Here is an 18481-nt window from a genome sequence, read left to right as displayed (position 1 = left end):
GCACCATCAACCGGCGCCGAACGACGAAGAACACTAAAATGAACATTTAGAATGTTTGATTTTTATTAATACAGTATATGAACGTTTCAGATCATAATACAGTTAATATTAATCTGTTAAATGATACCTGTGGCCGCACTACACTAAACCGAACCAAACTATAACTGACAAATTGCGATTACGTAGAGGATCCTTGAATGCAACAGCACTCATCAACAACCCGGAAGCAGTTTAACTTGACTTCCGGCCTGAGATGTGTAAAGATGTCGCCTCCCTTGTTTGATTTTATCGAGACAAAAGACAAGCTCACGGTGGGAAAACGTCACATAGCATTTATTTATTGAAAGCTATTGATCGAATTTCAGAAAGCTCGTGACCGGCTACGCTTCTTTTTTCACTGCCTCTTTGCTAATTTAAGCACGTAGCCTATGCTAACAGTTTGGTGTTGTCTCACGTTAAATGTTCCTGTCGTAAACTCGTAGGAATCCACCAAGCAAGCGCTGGGCGACAAAAGCAGTAAAGCGATAATACAAGCTTTTCATCACATCCCTGGAAAGTAAGTGATCGCATTGTACGTGAGCTAAGCAGCCACAACGACATCGCGTGTATGCTAACCGTGTGCTCACTGTGCTTTGCAGTGAGACTGAAAAGAAGACGACACTGGACCAGGCTTTTAGGGGCGTTCTCGGGGACCAGATTGTAAGCCATATAAACTCTAAGACAATGTTATTCGTTACAGATGCGCTTGCAGAGGAGTTCAAGATTGCGTTTGTGTGCAGGTGGACCAGGCGTCGAGCTGCGAGGACTACTTGTCTCTTATCTACATGAGCATAGATGCAGTCACTGAAGGTAGTGATAACCAACGAGCTTCAACTATGGCTCATTCCCGAGTCTTGATTTTTGGTTCCTTTTCCATTCCCATAAAAATACCTGTCATATTTTTTTTTTACTTGGTTAAACTGTTGATTATAGAATAAATTGTTTATGCAGCCAAAGTCAGCTGGGATTGGCTCCAGCTCACCCATGACTCTAATGTGGATAAGCGATATAGAAAAGGATGGATGGATGGATGAATGTATATTGATGTTTTTTTTTTTTTAATATGTATTATCGGGCATTGCCACTAAGTACATTGCAGCAATGTTTTTTGCCCTCTGGTGCAGCTAAATGAGCACACCAAAATTCTGTATTCGAAACAGCGGCCACGGTGCAGTTGTACAAGGCCAAATCCTAAGAAAAACATTTTGCATCCTTGCAGGTATCTGCTCTGCCACGACGCCTTTTGTGCTGCTAGGGGACGTGCTGGACAGTCTTCCTCTGGACCAGTGCGACAACATCTTCACCTTTGTGGAGGAGAACGTCTCCACGTGGAAATCTGTAAATACAAAAACCACCAACAACCCTCTGCGTCTTTTTTTTTTTTTTTTTCCCCCAATGCGCCCTTTCTAAACTCTGTCCCTCTCCCAAGAACTCGTTCTACACTGCTGGCAAGAACTACCTGTTGAGGATGTGTAACGGTAGGCTGTTGTTTCTGTAGTCTTTTATATTTGTTGAAGTCAAACTGACACACTCTTTTTCAACTTTGTAGATCTCCTCCGGCGTCTGTCCAAGTCTCAGAACACTGTATTCTGTGGACGGATACAACTTTTCTTGGCTCGCCTCTTCCCGCTGTCGGAAAAATCTGGTAAGAACAACAGCTCGATATAAAGCTGCTAAATGACACCTCCACTCACGATTCACATCGGAGAGAATCGTGGCCAGTTTGGATTCACGTTGTCACAAAAGTATGGCATTATTGATACATTTTAGTTCGTTTGTATTGAAGTAAGACTCTCACAAAAAAATCAACATTTGCGATTCTTATTGACATTAGCTACGGAACGCCTGAATCAACTCGAATGGGTTACTCAATGTACTTTTGCCCCCAAAACACGTCATAGCCCTAATAAATGAAGAATCTAATTTATATAATCAAATGATTTTAACCTGCACGATCCCACGCCATACCCTGGCCAACGACAGACTGGATGATTTTTTTTTTTTTTTTTCTCTCTCTCTTTGCTCCCATTTTAAATCCGTCTACGTTGTGTTGTACTAGCCTCGTCTTATCGTTGCGAGGACGGCATTAGCTGGCCAAATATTCCCTCAACTACTTGCGGGCATCCCTTCGAATACGGCAACGTTATGGATGCAGATCAAACACAGTATACTTCTTCACCATGCTGATAAAAACCTAATGATATTATTGTGTGTTGTATTTAGATTTCCAAATTCTTTTTTTTTTCGATTAAGTGATCATCTAATTTACTGCTTATTTTTATGTAACTCCATCCTGTGGATAATGAGAAAGTAGTAGTCATTTATAGCACGCTGCCTTTGGAAACCAAAGCCCAAGTCCGAAATCTTGGGGTACTGATGGCCTCAGACCTGACGTTCAGCAATCATATACAATCAATCACTAAATCAGCCTTTTATCATCTGAAAAATGTATCGCGACTGAAGGCATTCAGCTGCTGCAAGCAGACCAGGAGAAACGTATCCATGCGTTCATCTCCAGTAGACGTGATTATTGTAACGGTCTTTTTCCTGGTTTCCCTCAAAAGAGCGTCAGAAAAGCTGCTGCTCATTCAGAACGCTGCTGCTCGGGTTCTTACCGCAACAAAGAGATGGGAACATTTTGCACTGGCTCCCGATGAAGTGTAGACTAGATTTTAAAATGTTGCTACTGGTCTATAAATGACTGAATGGTTTGGGTCCTGAATACGTTGAAGAAATGCTGATTGAATACAAACCCTGTTGGACTCTGAGATCTGCAGACTTGGCAGGTCAATTAGTGGAGCCTTGATTTCAAACTAAATATGGCGAAGCTGCATTTAGCTGTTACGCTGCACGCAAATGGAATAAGCTGCCAACAGAAGTCAAGCCAGCCGCGAGTGTAAATGCTTTGAAATCCAAGTTAAAAACGTTGCTTTTTTTCCCTCATACCTTTGATTAAGGTCCTCTAGACAATTTTAAATCTTTTTTTTTTTTTTCTAATTCTTTTATATATTTTAGAAAGCCACTTTTATTTCTTTACTTTTCAGATGTTTTTAAAGTTTTCTGCTAATGTGCTTAAATGTTGTCGTTTTGTTGGTTGCTTTTGTTTTCTCTGCTTTGCTTTTGAAACGTTGTTAACTGTTTTGTGTTTGTAAATGCTTGTGGCCTGTTGTCTTTGCTTGCGTGAAGCACATTGAGTTGCCTCGGGGATGAAATGTGCCATAGAAATAAAACTGCCCCGCCTTGCCTTGCCTAAAAGTTTCTGTTGTGTTGATGGCAGGTCTGAATCTGCAGAGTCAGTTCAACCTGGACAACATCACAGTGTTCAACAAAAATGAAGATGAAAGCACTTTTGGACTCAAGGTTAGCATTCGAGCTGTTTTCGAATCGTCGGTCTATTAAAGTTCAGAAGACGCGTGACAGTTTCACTTCCCGTCCTACGGTCGTTATCACTTTTTCCCTTTCTGGCGTGGCATCACAAAAACCTCTCGAAAGCTTTGTATCGCTTGTTTTCTCGGGGAATGTTTAACCCATTAAGGCCTAAAGCGTTTGTCTCAACAGCTTCCCAAAACTGTCGGTCGCCTTTGGAATTACCCTTGAAAATCATGAAGTTCTCCCAGAAATTCAACGCTTAGAAAATGATTCATATCTCAGCCCCTGTAGCAGACAGAAACACCATTCCAAAAGAATTAAAGAGCTTGGACGTGGCTTTCACACAGGCACAATTTATTATCATTTACTGTTTCTATCGAAAATGTAAATAATAAAATGTGTCAGTGCATGAGAGCAGTATTTTAATTAAAAAAAAAAAAATTGGTAATTACCATTCTCTATTCTGTGACCAAGACGTCAATATGGTCATTGTCTACAAACCAAATCATATCACGTTCGACTGGTTCCACTGCTCGTGCGCGTCGTCGTCTATATAACACCGCCGTTACTTATCGGAGCGCCCGGCGATCGACGGCGGCTGGAAAAAAATTCCGCGTGTATTTTCTGATGCATTAAATTGGCTAAAAGACGGAGGATTGGATTAAAAAAAAAAAAAAAAAGAAAAAAGAAAACCGCCGTATCCGCTCTCCCGGCTCGAAAGGTGGAAAGACGCAACGGGCCCTCTGGTGGTAGAAACGCGCTAATGCGCTCCCGTCCTTAATGGGTTAAACGTCGACATCGTTGTCGTGGCAGCACACAGAAGATAAGGAGGACGGCATGGAGGTGGAGGAAGGAGAGATGGGCGAGGAGGAAGCTCCTGCGTCGTGGTACGTAACACGCCGAGGAAAAAAAAAACAACCCCACAACAGCAGCGCCCGAACGATGAATCTTGTTGACGCGTCCCTTTTTAGCTCCATCCCCATCGACTACAACCTGTACAGAAAGTTCTGGACGCTGCAGGACTACTTCCGGAACCCGGCGCAGTGCTACGACAAAGTGTCCTGGATGACCTTCCTGAAGGTACGCAAGTGTCGGCGCTGCGGTCGAGACGTCGCGTGGGCGCGCTCCAAGGTGAAAAACGCGGCGGCGTGCTTTGCCGCAGTACTCGGACGAGACGCTGGCCGTGTTCAAGAGCTTCAAGCTGGACGACATGCAAGCGTCCAAAAGGAAGCTGGAGGAGCTGCGGGCGTCCGGCGGCGAGCACGTCTACTTTGCCAAGTTTCTCACCAGTGAAAAGGTAACGCCTTTACTCAGTGATTGATTTACAACGCTATTGCATCTAGGATTAGATATTTATCATTTATGGTTATTGATTCATCATTTTCATGTATTTCAAATTCATGAAGTATTTGTATTGATTTCTTTTCATTTTGTATAGATTCATGATTTTTTTTTTTTCCCCCCATTTATTATTTTGACGTTCCCCTCATTTCGTATAGGCTGGTGATTTTTTTTCTTTTTTTTTCTTTTCCCCATTTAATCTTTTTTTTTTTTTTTACATTGTTTTCTTGTCAACCTGTGCAGCTGATGGACTTGCAGCTGAGCGACAGCAACTTCCGACGCCACATTCTGCTGCAGTACTTGATCCTCTTCCAGTACCTCAAAGGACAAGTCAAATTCAAAAGGTGGTGATTTTTGGATTAATAACGAGAGCTCAAATTAAAAAAATAAATAAAAATGCTCTTCTCACAGCTCCAGTTGCCTGCTAAATGATGACCAGGCTGCATGGATCGAGGAAACCACTAAGCTAGTTTACCAGGTGAATGGAACCATTAAAGAACCTGGAATTGTGGTTTATATGTATTTTTCATCTGAAACATTTAAAAATCAAATCATTTGAAGGTACGCATTTTAAAAAGAGAAATGCTATTTTATGTTTTGTACTGTAGGCAAAATTTTCAAATCAATTTGTCTTCGCACTTTGTCTACTTGGGTTGCTATGTTGCCACATACCGTATTAGCGTACCATTATCGGGTGTTTTGTCACTTCCCATCATACGAGTGCAATTTTTTTCGTCTTTCTTTTTTTGCCCTCTCATAGCTTTTCAGAGAGATCCCTCCAGACGGGGACAAGTTTGCCACCATGGTAGAAGTAAGTTATCACCCGTGCTAACGTGACGCGACGCCTCGATAATGATCGGCGCCTTGTTTGCCACAGCGTATCCTTAACACAGAAGAAAACTGGATCGCTTGGAAAAACGAAGGATGTCCCAGCTTTGTCAAAGAGCGGTATGTCAAAGCGCAAGGATTTCTACAGTTTTTTTTTTTTTAATGATTTTTTTTAGATTTTTGCCTGCAATATTTTTCCGTTTGTTTTTCAGGCCGGCCGACGACAAGCCCAAGCGGCCCTCCAGGAAACGAGCAGCTCCCGAAGACTTCCTGGGAAAAGGGCCCGACAGGAAGATCTTCATGGGAAAGTGAGGATTGTTGTTGATGGTCTTTTGGATTCCTTGCTTTAGAAAAGTTCATTTTACATTAACTTTTTTTTCATCAAGTGATGAGCTTACTCGCCTGTGGAACTTGAACTTGGACAACACGGAAGCCTGCAAGTCAGACAGCAGGTGAAACGCATACTTTTTTTTTTGTTGTTGTTGTAGTGGGTGGAAATATTTTCATTTTTAGTGTCTCAAATTCCTGTATTTCTTATTTGGGCGACAAGTAAATCAATTAATCATTCGACCTTGTCAAAAAGTCACCAAATTTTGTGGCGACGTGGAAATGTGCATATCTTACGGTCCCAGATGAGACCTCCCAAAATTGACTAGTCCGTTAATTGGGCTGACGTTAAGCGTGACAGAAGGCACAGAAAAAGTCTCAAGGACCCATGCTTAGAAATTGTCCGTTTTAGTTTGAAGCTTCTATTTTTCGGGAATTTCAGCCATTCTCATTTGTTCTTGTGCCTCAGGGAGTTCATGCCCTCGCTGGATGAATTCTTCGCCGAAGCCATCGAGCAGGCCGACCCCGTCAACATGGTGGAGGAAGAGTACAAGTTAGTTCCCCTCCTCTTGATTAAAAAAAAATAAAAATAAATAAATAAAAAAGTCGCTTCAGAAAAGAAGACTCAATTTCCAACGCTGCGTTCCTTCATCTAGGGTCGTCCAGAACCCAAACTACGGCTGGCGAGCATTGCGGCTGCTCTCCAGAAGAAGTCCGCACTTTTTTCAGCCCACCAACCAGAAGTTCAACAGTCTGGCCGACTACTTGGACAGCATGGTCAGCAAACTGGCCAAGGAGTTGCCCGTAAGGAACGGTTTTGAATTTCAATGGTGTTTGAGTGATCAAAACAAAATATGGCAGCCAACGTGACAATGTCATGGGACCGTACAGAAGGACATCCCCTCGGAGGAGATCAAGACGGGCGAGGATGACGACGACGACGAAAACGGAGACAATCTGCTCAAAGACAGCAATGACAGTGAGATGCCGTTTTGTCATTCTCTTCGTGTAGAGCCGGTGGTTTAATGTGGATATAAAATGGCTACTGAGCATTTTAGCTAGGCCACAGACTGGGACAACAAATATCTTAGGACAAAATCTTTGAGAGAGGAAAAAAAAAAATCCACTCAAATCACACACACACAATATCTCCTTTAGTACTGGGGCACTGTCACACGTGGCCTTAACACAAAAAGCTTGAGGTATTATTCACATGAATTGCCTTATCGGTAATTTTCCTGTCCAGGCCCGAGCATGCCGAGCAAGATGGTGAGCAACCAGCAGATGGACAACGTGGCGGCCAAGCTGGGCGGCCGCTGGAAGTCGCTGGCCTCGCACTTGGAGATGCGGGCGGCCGAGCTGCGCGAGATCGAGGCCGAGAGCGAAGACGCCGACATCCGGGCCAAGCTGCTGCTGGTCACCTGGCAGGACCGGGAAGGGGCGCAAGCAACCGTGGAGAGCCTGGTGGCGGCCCTCAACGCCGCCGGCTTTGCTAAAATGGCAGACGACCTCAGCGAGGCTTAAACCAGCCTGACTTTTTTTTTTTTTTTTTTTTTACTATGAGTGTAGAAACTGTGTGTGTTTCTTAGCTTCACATTAAAAACACCTTTTGATACATAGTGGCATACACTTTTTTTTTTTAATTATTTGCAGCACTTATGAAAAGCCATCAGTCAATAACTTAGAACAAGAGTGGAGATGATGCAAAAAATGTGCTCCGATTTTAGTACACGATAAGACTTGAAACTTCAACAGCAGAACTGGTTGACTGTCAGAAGTGAACATTTGGCAAATGTGTTCTCGCGCAGTGGTGGGCAACCTTTTTTCGATCAGCGTGAGGGCAATTTGACCTCAAGTACTCCCAAGGGCCTTTATAAAATATTTATTGTAACTGATAAGCATCTGAGCTAGCATGTTAGCAATTTGACACTGAAGTTCTGTGTTTGAATCTGGACTTCTGGAGTCAAAATTGATCCGTTTACTCAAGACCTCCCACATTCACAAGCTACAGGTCAACTCAATGAAGCGCCTCCGTTCATTCCAACATAGTTCATTGGCATAATAATGGCACCAAAGCAAAAGTTTGATATCAGACACGGGTTTTGGCTTACGTACAGAAACAAGTGACTAGGTGTCTTTCGGCAAAAAAAAAAAAAACAGGAGAGGTCCTTGCCCCAACCACTCGTAAAATCTGCAGATGCTAAACCGACAACATGCCATAAACATGACATGTCCACTGTAGGTTAGTGTAGGTTGCCCACCCCTGCTGTGGAACAGAAGAGGAATACGAGTCAAGCGAGTGCGTACAGTTGCACCTTAAAAACCAGATGACACGTATAAAACATTAACAGCCTCGCATTTGGATCCAGTCCTTTTTTTTTTTCTCCTTTTAAACTCACGATGGTTGAAATTTTAACACCTACCAGGGGTGGGGGTGGGGATATTTGAGGTGATCCATTAAGTGAAGACACCAGTTTTATTGCACGGCTTATGCAGACAGTGCGTTTTTTTTGTGTTTTTTTTTTCCCGGGGGGATGGCAAATGTGGAGGAAGGCGCTCTCGGTCCCACGCGGGAGCGTTAATGTTCCTCCTTGTCCTCCTCCTCCAGTATCTCCAGCCTCCGCGGGCCGTAGAGTAGAACGTACGCAATGTGCCAGTCGCCGCCACCCGACAGCCGCAGGATGTCCTCCGGTGACACCACGCTCACCTTGTCGTCATCGAACTTCACCCACTCGTCTGCAGAGACAGAGGGAAGGACGCGGGCGATTCGATTCGACTTGAGCATTACAAACATTAAAAGGCAAAACATGCAGATAAGAGAGCTAATAGCAGGGTTACAATAGTTGGGAATTTTTCATTAGAGGTACTTTTTATAGTCAATTTAAAAAAAAAAAAAATGTCATTCATTCTAGAACACTAATGTTAAAATGAGTAACACCATCACTAAAGTTTTAGTAAAATTAACCCGATGTAATATCCCAGATAAAATAGTTTTCAATTTATGTAAAATTACAACACTGTATGCCAAATCGGAAGTTGTCTTCTTTAATTTGCCAAATACAAAATATCACAAAAAAAAAAAAAAATGTGTGGGTGGAAAAAAAAAAAAAAAAGGAAGAAAAATATTTGTGGTTAATTTTGCTTGGCGCATGAATGTGTGTTTGCGCTACCTTCTTTCCTCTTGACCCAGCCCACATAGTGCCCCGACGAGCTGGAGCGGCCTTGATGCGTCAGCACCGCCTGCAGGTCGTAGTAGCCGCTGTTGTTGGAGCCCACATCTGCAAACGACGCATTAGATCAATTTAAAAATATTGCTGGCGTCGGGCCAAAGCCTCAGAAGTCATTTGGGTTCATTTCATTTTTTCAATATATTAGTACATAGAAATATGTGCAATCATACGTTAAATAGCTTTAATTGAAAATGTTATGTTTATGAGTGAACAAACTTCATGAGAAAGTGTCAAAGTTAAGCTATGATGTTTTGGGCTCATATTTTTGTGAGGGTTTTTTTTTTTTTTTTTTACAGGTATTTAAATCTTTTATGAGCCACATGCTAAACGCGACACGCGATGCCATTTTGGAGACAAGTCACATGATCAGCGATGTCACTACTCACCATGAGGAAAGGAGAAAGGCTCGTATTTCACCCCCTTGCCCGAGCCTTCTTTCTTCGTCTCCTGTTTGGGCTACAAATGTCGCATTCAATAAATCACACGATCAAATGTGGAGCAGTAAGCGGGCTGTCGCGACTTCACCTTCTGCTGCTGCTGCTTCTGCAGCTTCTTGTCCTCCACCTCCTTGAACTTTGACCTGGTAGCCAGCATGCTCTCCTGCACCTCGGCCGTGCAAAGCTCGTACACGTCCAGCATCAGGGGGAACTTGACGTCCTGAAAGCAGCCCACGCCGGGTCAGGAAAACGCACGCACGCACGGTGAAAGAGACGGCCGCTCGCGCTCGTGAAGCACCTTCAGCACTTTGGCGTTCACAGACTCTTTCTCCTTGTAGTAGAAACGAACCATCTGCACCGTTAGGTAGGCGGGGAGGCGACTCAGCTTTGACTGAGAACAGGAACAAAAAGGAGAAGAACACAAAGATTTTTTTTTTCCCATGCATTTTGGGGAAAAACACAGTTGGAAACAGAAAATTAACACCCAAAAAAAACAAAAAAAACCAACATCAAGACAAGCTAACTTAATGCCAGCCTTTTTGTTTTGAGGCACATTTCCAACCTTGCCTTCACACTCCACTTCTACATGGCCGCATTATTCAAGTGCAACTTGGCTTTCACAATCGCCCATAATTCAAATTAAGAGCTGACACTAAAATGCGTCTTCCTTCTCATATTTGGCCACACAAAGCTCCAGTGAAAACGGCACGGAACCGTTAAGAAATCTTTTACAGGTGACAAAAACATGGACAATAATTCAATGATAATCATTATAATAATACTAATGAGTTAGAAAATAAGAGGTTCAAAAGCTGGTAAAAAGGAAGAAGATGAGAGGGGTGCGAGAATGAAGAGGAGGACGGTGAAGAACAAAAGGAAGAAGCAGACGTGTTGAAGTGGCGCCATTGTTGGTTCCTTACCGATTTGATGTAGAGAGCATTTCTGTCCAAGCTGGTTGACATTTTGGTGATTTCTTCCTGGAGTCTCTGCAGACACGATTGACGGCAGTTACCACGGAAACGGCCCAAGCCATACAGTCATTGAAGGTGTGGATGCTGAACCGACGGCACGCTTTTCTCCGCCAATCATTCGGGTGTCAAAATGTCGATGCGGCTCAAAATCTCTTTCAAATCAACGCAGAAAGGTTGCAATTTTACCGAACGTTGGATTGCATATAAAAGGTGTGGCTTTTAGTCCGGGAAAATACGCTATACTGTATATGCTCTGCCACAAATTGGTATTATTTTGGGCTGGAAACACACATGCTTAATTTCTATCGATATTCAATAATACAAAAGTCTTTTTTTTTTCTTTCCCTTAATCAATCGATGGGATAATCAATCGAATCACGGCGTCTATAAAAGCGCGCCGGCCGCAGCACTATTTCACTCGGTGGTCGGGTGAAGAGATGCCGCATTTTTGCGCGTACCAGCCTCAGTCCCGTAGCCAGATACTTGACTTCCTGGTTGATGAAGCAGCTGAGCTGCAGCTGACTTTCTTTGCCCTTGATTGGCTCCTCCTCCTCCGACTCTGTGCATTTCATGCTGGACAAGACTTAAGGAGGGTCGGGGGGAGGGGGGGGGGAGGTTTCCGGAATCGTACCGGATGGTATAATGAGACACAAAAGTTCATAAAGGATACGTCGTCTCAAACTCGACACCAAAATACTGGTCGATGAAGTTCTTCTTTGAGCAGGCGGAAGCGGCTCCGCTCTCAGCGTCAGTCTACGATGACATGGATCACGTTCGTCACGTTATCTTTCGACAATGCTTCGTGTGTGCGCGCGCGCGCGCGTCCCACCTCCATGGGAGTCTCCGGCTCGAGCGGCTCCAGCTTCTGCTGCAGAACTCTCATCATCTGCAGCCAGCATTCGTTCGCATCCTGAACAGAAACAAAGAAGGGGGAACGAACACTGAAGAGGAGGGACGAGTGAGACGGGTTCAGTTGGCGTTCGGCTCAAACCTGCTGGAGGTATTGTCCCTGATCTCCTTTCTCGACAAACTGCGGGAAGGCCATGTGGAGGAACTGCAGGAGGATGATGGGAGGCAGGCTGGACGAGGTCTTGTCCATGGTCTCGTACAAGTCACGTAGAGCTGACAACACAAGCGGCATTTGTGGAATAGGCGCGGTTCGCGTTTGGAATTGAACGACTGAAATACATTTCAACAAATTCGTCATTTCGAAACTAGGGATGGACCAAGACTATTTTGAGGTCTGAAAAAACATCTGAAATCAAGTAAGTCCTCCCGGTTGGCCGTTTGACACGTCGGTGAATTATCGTCCGCGTAAGAAAGAAAGGTCTTTGCTCACAATTTTTTTTTTTTTTGCCATTGTTTAAATGAAATTGTATATATTCAAGTACTAGAGAGTATTAGTACTTGGTATCAGTGAGCACTCAAAGAGTGACAATCGTACTGATATCCGTAAAAAAAAAAAAAAAAAAAAAAAAGGGGGGTATCAAACCAACCAATTACCGGTACAACAAATGTACATCAATTTTTCTACAACATTCTACTTTAGTAAAAACAAAGCTGTACTTGTACTGTGCGTTCTCACTGTTTATTTTCTTAAACGCGTTTGTCGCAACTGACTGCCCATCAGTGGGCTGGCCTAAAATAAATGGACGGCTGGTCGTGCCCGCCTGCCTTCTCCCTACCTGCGGTGATGTACTGCGACGGCGCGTTGGGCCCTGAAGATCGCAGCGCGCCGGTATACCTGCAGAGGGAGACGCTTGCGGTCAAGCCAACGGCAGCCGCGAGTTGGGACGTGATCACAAACTGACTTTCGGAGTGCCGTTTTGAGCTCGGGCACAGAGCGCAGACACTGCACGGTGGCGTTCATGTAGCAGGTGTTGCCCAGATTGGTCAGTCCGCACGGAACGTCCATCTGAAGACGAATCGTCATTAGCAGCTTTGAAAAATGTTGACTTCTTTCATTTGGAGGTTTTCAGCACGAAAGCAGCTCGTTTCAATGAGAAAATAAATTCTTGATCAAGTTTCATTTTACTTACAAATACTTTTTTACGAGAGTTTATTCACCAACTATTTAATCAAATTAGAAAAAAAAATGCGTGTCAAGTAATGAACTCATCGACTAATCATTTTTCCTTTGCGCTTTACTATTTACAGTTAGTCAAGTAATATATTTAATTCATGAAAATAAAACTACACATTAAATAATATTTCTATAACTTATTTTAGGGAAAAACTGCTGAAATAATGTCACAAAAATAAATAAAATAATTCTTGTGTATTTTTAATTGCATTTATAAATGATGTCATCAGAATTTACCCACCAATTATTTCATGAAACAATATAACGTGTTGAGTTATACGTAAAACGTGTATTGCGTTTATGGCATTATTTACAAAAACTCAAATGATTGAACGAATACAACATTGACAAAATTGATACAGACATTTAAAAAAAAAAAAAAAAAAAGTTCACAACAACTCAAGGGCTGCTGATAAGGTAAATGCTCGTACGTGGCCCACCCCACCCTACTGTAAAGTCTACTCACGGCTGAGGCCAGCTGCTCGTCAGTCATGTCTTCCACAAACATGGGCCTGACGGAAGGCTCCTCGGGCAGAGCTTCCGCTGATCCCATCATCAGCAGAGTCATTCCCTAAACACACCTTGCATTTCAATGCGTCCTTGACTGGCGCTCACCGCGCCGCATTCTCATTGCAAGTGCTCGAATACTCACATTTTTCAATTTGATGTTCCCCCACTCGTCATCCTGAAATGTAGAGGAAGCCTGGATTAATACCCGACTCGACAACCACAATGTATCCATCGCGGTCGTAAGGACTCCTGTCCCCGAGGTTGTGCAATTTGACATTTGACCAAAATGATGGCATTGAAAGGATTAATTCTGCACATTCCTCTTTTTACTCTTTCCAAAAGATGACGCGGCCTCCGCATGTGTTCCGAGAAGAAGAATATACAGGAAGCCCACGGAGAAAGCAGTAAGGCTGCATTGACACTCAAGAGTTCAAGTGACAATTCTGATCTGATAGAAGTGATCGTAGTGCCTCGTCATTCTATGAACAGAGCGCCGGAAGCAAAATGTGCACGCGCTTTACCTTGAGTGTGCCTCCCTTCACCATCACCTTCTGTCGATCCGGCTGCACTCCAGTCAGGGCAAAAAGCTGAGCCTTGAACACCATGGGAGGCTCCTCAGTGTTAAGCTCCACAGCGTCAAACTTCTCTTTGCCCCATTTCACATTGACTGCGTGACAAAGGTAGAGGGGTCGCACATGAATGATGACAGCGCACAAAATGTGTTGCGGTCGTGCTCTTCCGGTGTATGACACAGCAGAAAAAAAGGCAGTATCTGTCTGGAAGGGTAGTAGCGGGGTAGTTGTCGACAAGTTAAAGTAGTGTGCGACAGGTGGTAGTTATAATTGTAAAAAATAAATAAATAAATAAAATGAGACATCTGAAAATAGATCACTTTTTCTGATTGCCGCCACCTCAAAATAACCCACTTTTTTTGTACTTTGAAAAATGATACTTTTTCTTGAAAATACAATTGTTTTTACTCAATAAAACACCACCTCGTTTTCTCTCTCTGTGACACGTTTAATTCTCTCCCCCCAAAAGTTTTTTTGTTTGTTTAATAAGCCACTTTTCTCCACAAAAATTGTTTTCACGATTTGATGTCATCGCGTAAAGTACAAGCACGCATATTTGTTTGCCCATGTGTTGTTTCTGCTCGTATGCTAGCTTATACCATTGATAAGCCTCAATATTTGTGATGAATAATTTCACAATAGATTTCAGTTGTTTGGTCATCATGCTTGAAAACCTGCTAGATGTTGATACTTTATGATCCTTTGCGTGTTAAATGCTTTGTCGCCATCTTTTAGCATCTATACTGAATTAAATCACAAACACATTTTAGGAAAGATGGGTATCGATTACTTACGGATCTTCTGTGTTAGTAGCATCTTTGTACCCTCCAACATTTAAAGCTACAGTGAATGTCATATTTGGGCAGAGGCCATATTTTAGATGTGAATCCAAACAATAGTTCAGGGTCTTATTAAAAATATGGTAAACATAATTATGCGTGTGTGTGTGTGTGCTTGTGACAACGAAAACTAGCAGTGTGTAAAGTCAGTCTCCAGTGAACGATGGAGCACAGACTGAGAAGCAGCATTGCTCCTCCGGCGTATGACACAGCAGGAAAAAAGTTAGCAAGAGTCCGTCAGTACCTGTCTGGGAGGGCAGTCGGACGGACTAGCTGTTGACATGCTAAGCTAGTCTGTGACAGGTAGTGCTAGTAATGCTGTTGCTTATTGTAACACATAAATGAGAAATTGGCTGTCTTTAAGTATTTTATACACCTTTCAATTGTTGGTGTCTTAACCTAAAATTATAAGATCAGTGTGTGAACTTATGGCTCGGCTAGCTTTGCTAGCATCGCTACTCGGACTTTGAGAGTACCAGCCAGCTTGAGTCAGTAACATTTAAATGCATGATATTTTGGATCTTACCAAATAGTACACCAGCAGAATTTGCTGTTTTAGACGAAGATGTGCTTTACATGGTGATAAAGTGCCACTTGCTTAACCCAATTAGCTGAGTTAGCGGGAGCGAGCTAGTTACCCTAAGTAGCCGGCTCGAGGGCTACAGACATTTAATATGCAACATAACACTATTACATGCATAGTGTTAGTTAGACGTATCATCTCCCGTCTTGTCTTTTGAGTATTAAAACATTATCGCCCCCAAAGCGTAGAAGACGATCCGAAACCGTTAGCATGCTAACCGTACATGAAGCTAACCGAGCTAACAGGCTAAATTACGTGCGTGCGCTAAAGCATGAGTACTCGTTTCAAGTTTTTGTTTTTTATTTCACAATCCGTGCGAACAACGGGGACGTACCTGAAAACACCGGCATACTTGGCAAGCTGCTGGGTCTCGAACTGTTGTTTTTATCCTATTTCCAGTCCGCCGGGGCGCGAATGAGTTGACTTGGCTTCTAGTTGAGCGCAGTCTGAACTTCATTCAAATAGAATGACGCTGCAACAACACGCTGGGAACTTATCGATGCGCTCTGGCATCAACTCGCCATGCCCTCGGCGTCACTTTCTCACTAACTGAATGTAAAACATTAACACTACTACACTATTAAATACTACCCCCCCCCCCCCGCAACTATGCCAATACTGGAAAAAATATTGCCCTTTTTTTAACCTCAAAATATAGGGTATTTTTTTCGGTAATTACTACCGGTTTTTGCATCATATACACCCCCCCACAACTATTTCAAAAAAGCCAATCAAAAATGCTTTTGGAATAATGGAAAAATACTTATAAACAAATTTGACAATTTTTAACTCATGCCAACTTTTTCCCTCTAAATATCTAATATTTCTTCAAAGGTTACAGTAAATTATATATTAATCAGAGGCCAGCATTAAGATAGCCGTTTTTGTTTGTTTTTACTTAAGTATACATGATATATGGAAAAGCAAACTAAGAGAATCATCGCCATTGAAAAGTGAGTCTCCAGTGAATGATAAAGATATGTTTATTGACATATCCATCAGTGCGGAGTCCAATGCAAATAAACCATGCAATTTATTATCCAAGACCAGAGTATATCAGAGTTCCAGTGCTTTTTCCCCCCCCCTTTTAACTGAACGGGGAAAAAAATAAAATAAAACCAAAACAAAAAAAACAAAAAAAGATTATGGAGGTAATGCCATAATCCATGTCTCTCATTATTTACATTGCAGAGGGAGTGTTTGCATTAACGGGACCTTGGCCACTTAGCTGTTGACAAACATTTGTTTGAGTACACCATCCCGAAATTTGTCAAATGAATTGAGTATGGAGACTTTTTTTTTTTCTTATTTTCTTTCACATGCCAACTCCATTACAACATGTACAAAAAGAGGTAATATAATTTATTTTTTTTATATCAGAGGTGGGGGACCCTTTCAGTAAAGCCTTACTAAATGTATGACGTTCGAACAAATGTTTATTAATATTATATATTACAAGCATTTGTGTGTTAAAATGTTTTGCGGCCGGATCAAATGTGTGAATGTTCCCCACCCCTGCTCTACATATTCAAACCAATGAAGTTTCAATAAAACCCACACATGTATGGCAATTTAATTAAAAAATAAAATAAAATAAAAATAAAAAAAAGATGGAAGCGTTATGATTTGTCTGGTTTTGGAAGAAGAAAACAAAGATATGGCAGTAAAATCAATATTCAAAAGGTATTAAGGCACTAGGTGGGCCAAATGCTACACCTGTTTAGTCTTCAAATAATTTACAATTCAAACAGTGCAGTTTTACATTTGTTAACTTAATGTTTTTCCTTTTTGAACCATTTATCTAGGAATCAATGTAAGGCAATACATTAAAAAAAAAAAACAACACAAGCAAGAAAAAATATATATATCACAAGAGACAATGTACCAAATAAACAGAAAAACAAAAAAAATAATGGAAGTTTGAGGGACTCCTATACGCCATTACAATGGAAGTTTCCTTATGGCTTGGGAGCAATAAAAATTAGAATAATAAAATAATGCATAGATTTAAATGATAATCTTACTCAATACATCTAATACTCGTGTCCCAATACTCTTGTTTCCAAACCTGATAAATTGACTTGGAGAGTAATAAGAATTAAAAAAAGAAGAAAGAAAAAAAGGCCAGATAGGATTAGAAGAAGGCATCAGTCATATTTATCCAATGGAAATGAAGTCTGCTTGCATTTAAGGATCTTTTCAGGCATTTTTGTTTCTTCTATTTTTCCAGCCCTGAGATAACAAGCACTCACGGCACCGTCTGGAACACCTGGATGACAGTACCTTGAAACTGAACACTGTCCCGGCAAAAAACCCCAAATATAAGATAGAAATCTCCACGCGTCACCTCCTGCTTTTGGGCCGACGGCGCCTTTTTCTTGTAGCAACGTGGTGATGACGATCTGCAGAGTAGGTAGGGGGAGGCGGGTCCATAACATCTTGTTTAATAATATCACCGTCAACATATTGTCCATATGTTTGAGGATGAACAAGGAGGGGAAAGTACAGAATAGTCCAGGGGAAAACAAGTCCGACGGTTGAGACGGTTAGCTGCAAGAAAGAGCAGAGACAGGTGTCCAGTAAAGGAGACAAAAAAAAAACAAAACAAGAAAACCTTGAGCATGGTTAGTAGCCCACACAAGGAGGAACACCCTTCAACAGCTTTTCTGTCTCACTGTAAAAGGTGAATACAAAAAAAACCCCAAAACATTTTGTTTGCACCAGTTAGTCTTGCTTAACAACACACAGCTGGATTTACACCGTATGATTCAAGTAACCCAATTCCTATTTTTTGCTCTCAAGTGGCACAATTCAGATATGCGTCATGGCAGTGTCAAGAAAAGACGCGTGGAACCGGATATCGTTAGGTTTGGCCTCTTCCAAACAATATCAACTTATCGTTTGGTAAAATGGGCATATTTTTTTTCTGGACTGGATAAATCGTTATTTACATGCATGTTTGTTTACATACGTCATCAACATTCAGTCGCGCTGCTTTGGTTCCTCTGCTGTCAGTCAACTTGCTCGCCGCAGTGAGAGGCGCAACTCACTGGCACGCACGCACGCGTGGCATGATTTCCGCCTGTCTAACTGTCATTTGTCGGAATTATTTACGTGTAATTTTGGCTGCTGTACGTGCTTCATCGGTGTAAACGTGTGTCACTTGAAATGTACATGGGAATAGGCAGTCCAAAAGAAAAAACAAAACAAAAAAAAACTAATACAGGCATTAAGTCAGGATCGGACACTTGGACCTGCAGTGTAAATTCAGCCTCGGTGTCAATAGCAGAAGAATCCCACATGTGAGCTGAAGACAGCAACCCACCGACCAACAAAGTGAGCACCAAGCGTC

The 18481-nt window shown here is 42.2% G+C and overlaps 3 protein-coding genes across 5 annotated transcripts in view; 1 reads left to right on the top strand and 2 right to left on the bottom strand.

Annotated features, from left to right (window-relative positions):
- The first annotated feature begins 197 nt into the window (after positions 1–197).
- Positions 198–7519, top strand: thoc1 (THO complex 1). The gene is made up of 21 exons (XM_086043405.1): positions 198–311; positions 483–556; positions 639–699; positions 780–849; positions 1259–1377; positions 1469–1517; positions 1589–1684; positions 3317–3399; positions 4222–4295; positions 4380–4488; positions 4571–4705; positions 4993–5093; positions 5161–5227; positions 5510–5560; positions 5627–5697; positions 5790–5885; positions 5964–6029; positions 6374–6457; positions 6561–6708; positions 6796–6883; positions 7151–7519. The coding sequence occupies exons 1-21, from the start codon at positions 198–200 to the stop codon at positions 7426–7428; spliced, it is 2034 nt and encodes a 677-aa protein (XP_085899531.1). The 3' UTR covers positions 7429–7519.
- Positions 7520–7524: 5 nt separating this feature from the next.
- usp14 (ubiquitin specific peptidase 14 (tRNA-guanine transglycosylase)) lies at positions 7525–15644 on the bottom strand. Its single transcript, XM_086043406.1, has 16 exons — positions 15464–15644; positions 13657–13802; positions 13278–13310; positions 13092–13196; positions 12354–12457; positions 12228–12286; positions 11534–11664; positions 11372–11452; positions 11213–11295; positions 11001–11115; positions 10492–10557; positions 9870–9962; positions 9660–9791; positions 9521–9590; positions 9075–9182; positions 7525–8640 (listed from the first exon to the last, which is right to left on the bottom strand). Exons 1-16 carry the CDS (start codon positions 15477–15479, stop codon positions 8483–8485), a joined length of 1500 nt encoding a protein of 499 aa, XP_085899532.1. The 5' UTR covers positions 15480–15644; the 3' UTR covers positions 7525–8482.
- Positions 15645–16094: 450 nt separating this feature from the next.
- rock1 (Rho-associated, coiled-coil containing protein kinase 1) overlaps positions 16095–18481 on the bottom strand; it is a 78182-nt gene continuing 75795 nt past the window's right edge. For all 3 annotated transcript variants that reach the window (XM_086043873.1, XM_086043870.1, XM_086043872.1), the window contains one exon: positions 16095–17679. Coding sequence is in view for 1 of the 3 variants with exons in the window: in XM_086043872.1 (XP_085899998.1) it covers positions 17676–17679 (4 nt within the window). In the remaining 2 variants the exon portion in view is untranslated. The remainder of the gene's footprint in view (positions 17680–18481) is intronic.

The sequence above is a fragment of the Filicampus tigris genome, chromosome 10, assembly GCF_054856515.1.
Source record: "Filicampus tigris isolate MCC_2025a chromosome 10, RoL_Ftig_1.0, whole genome shotgun sequence".
NCBI classification, from domain to species: domain Eukaryota; kingdom Metazoa; phylum Chordata; class Actinopteri; order Syngnathiformes; family Syngnathidae; genus Filicampus; species Filicampus tigris.
This window is presented reverse-complemented; position numbering and strand designations above follow the sequence as displayed.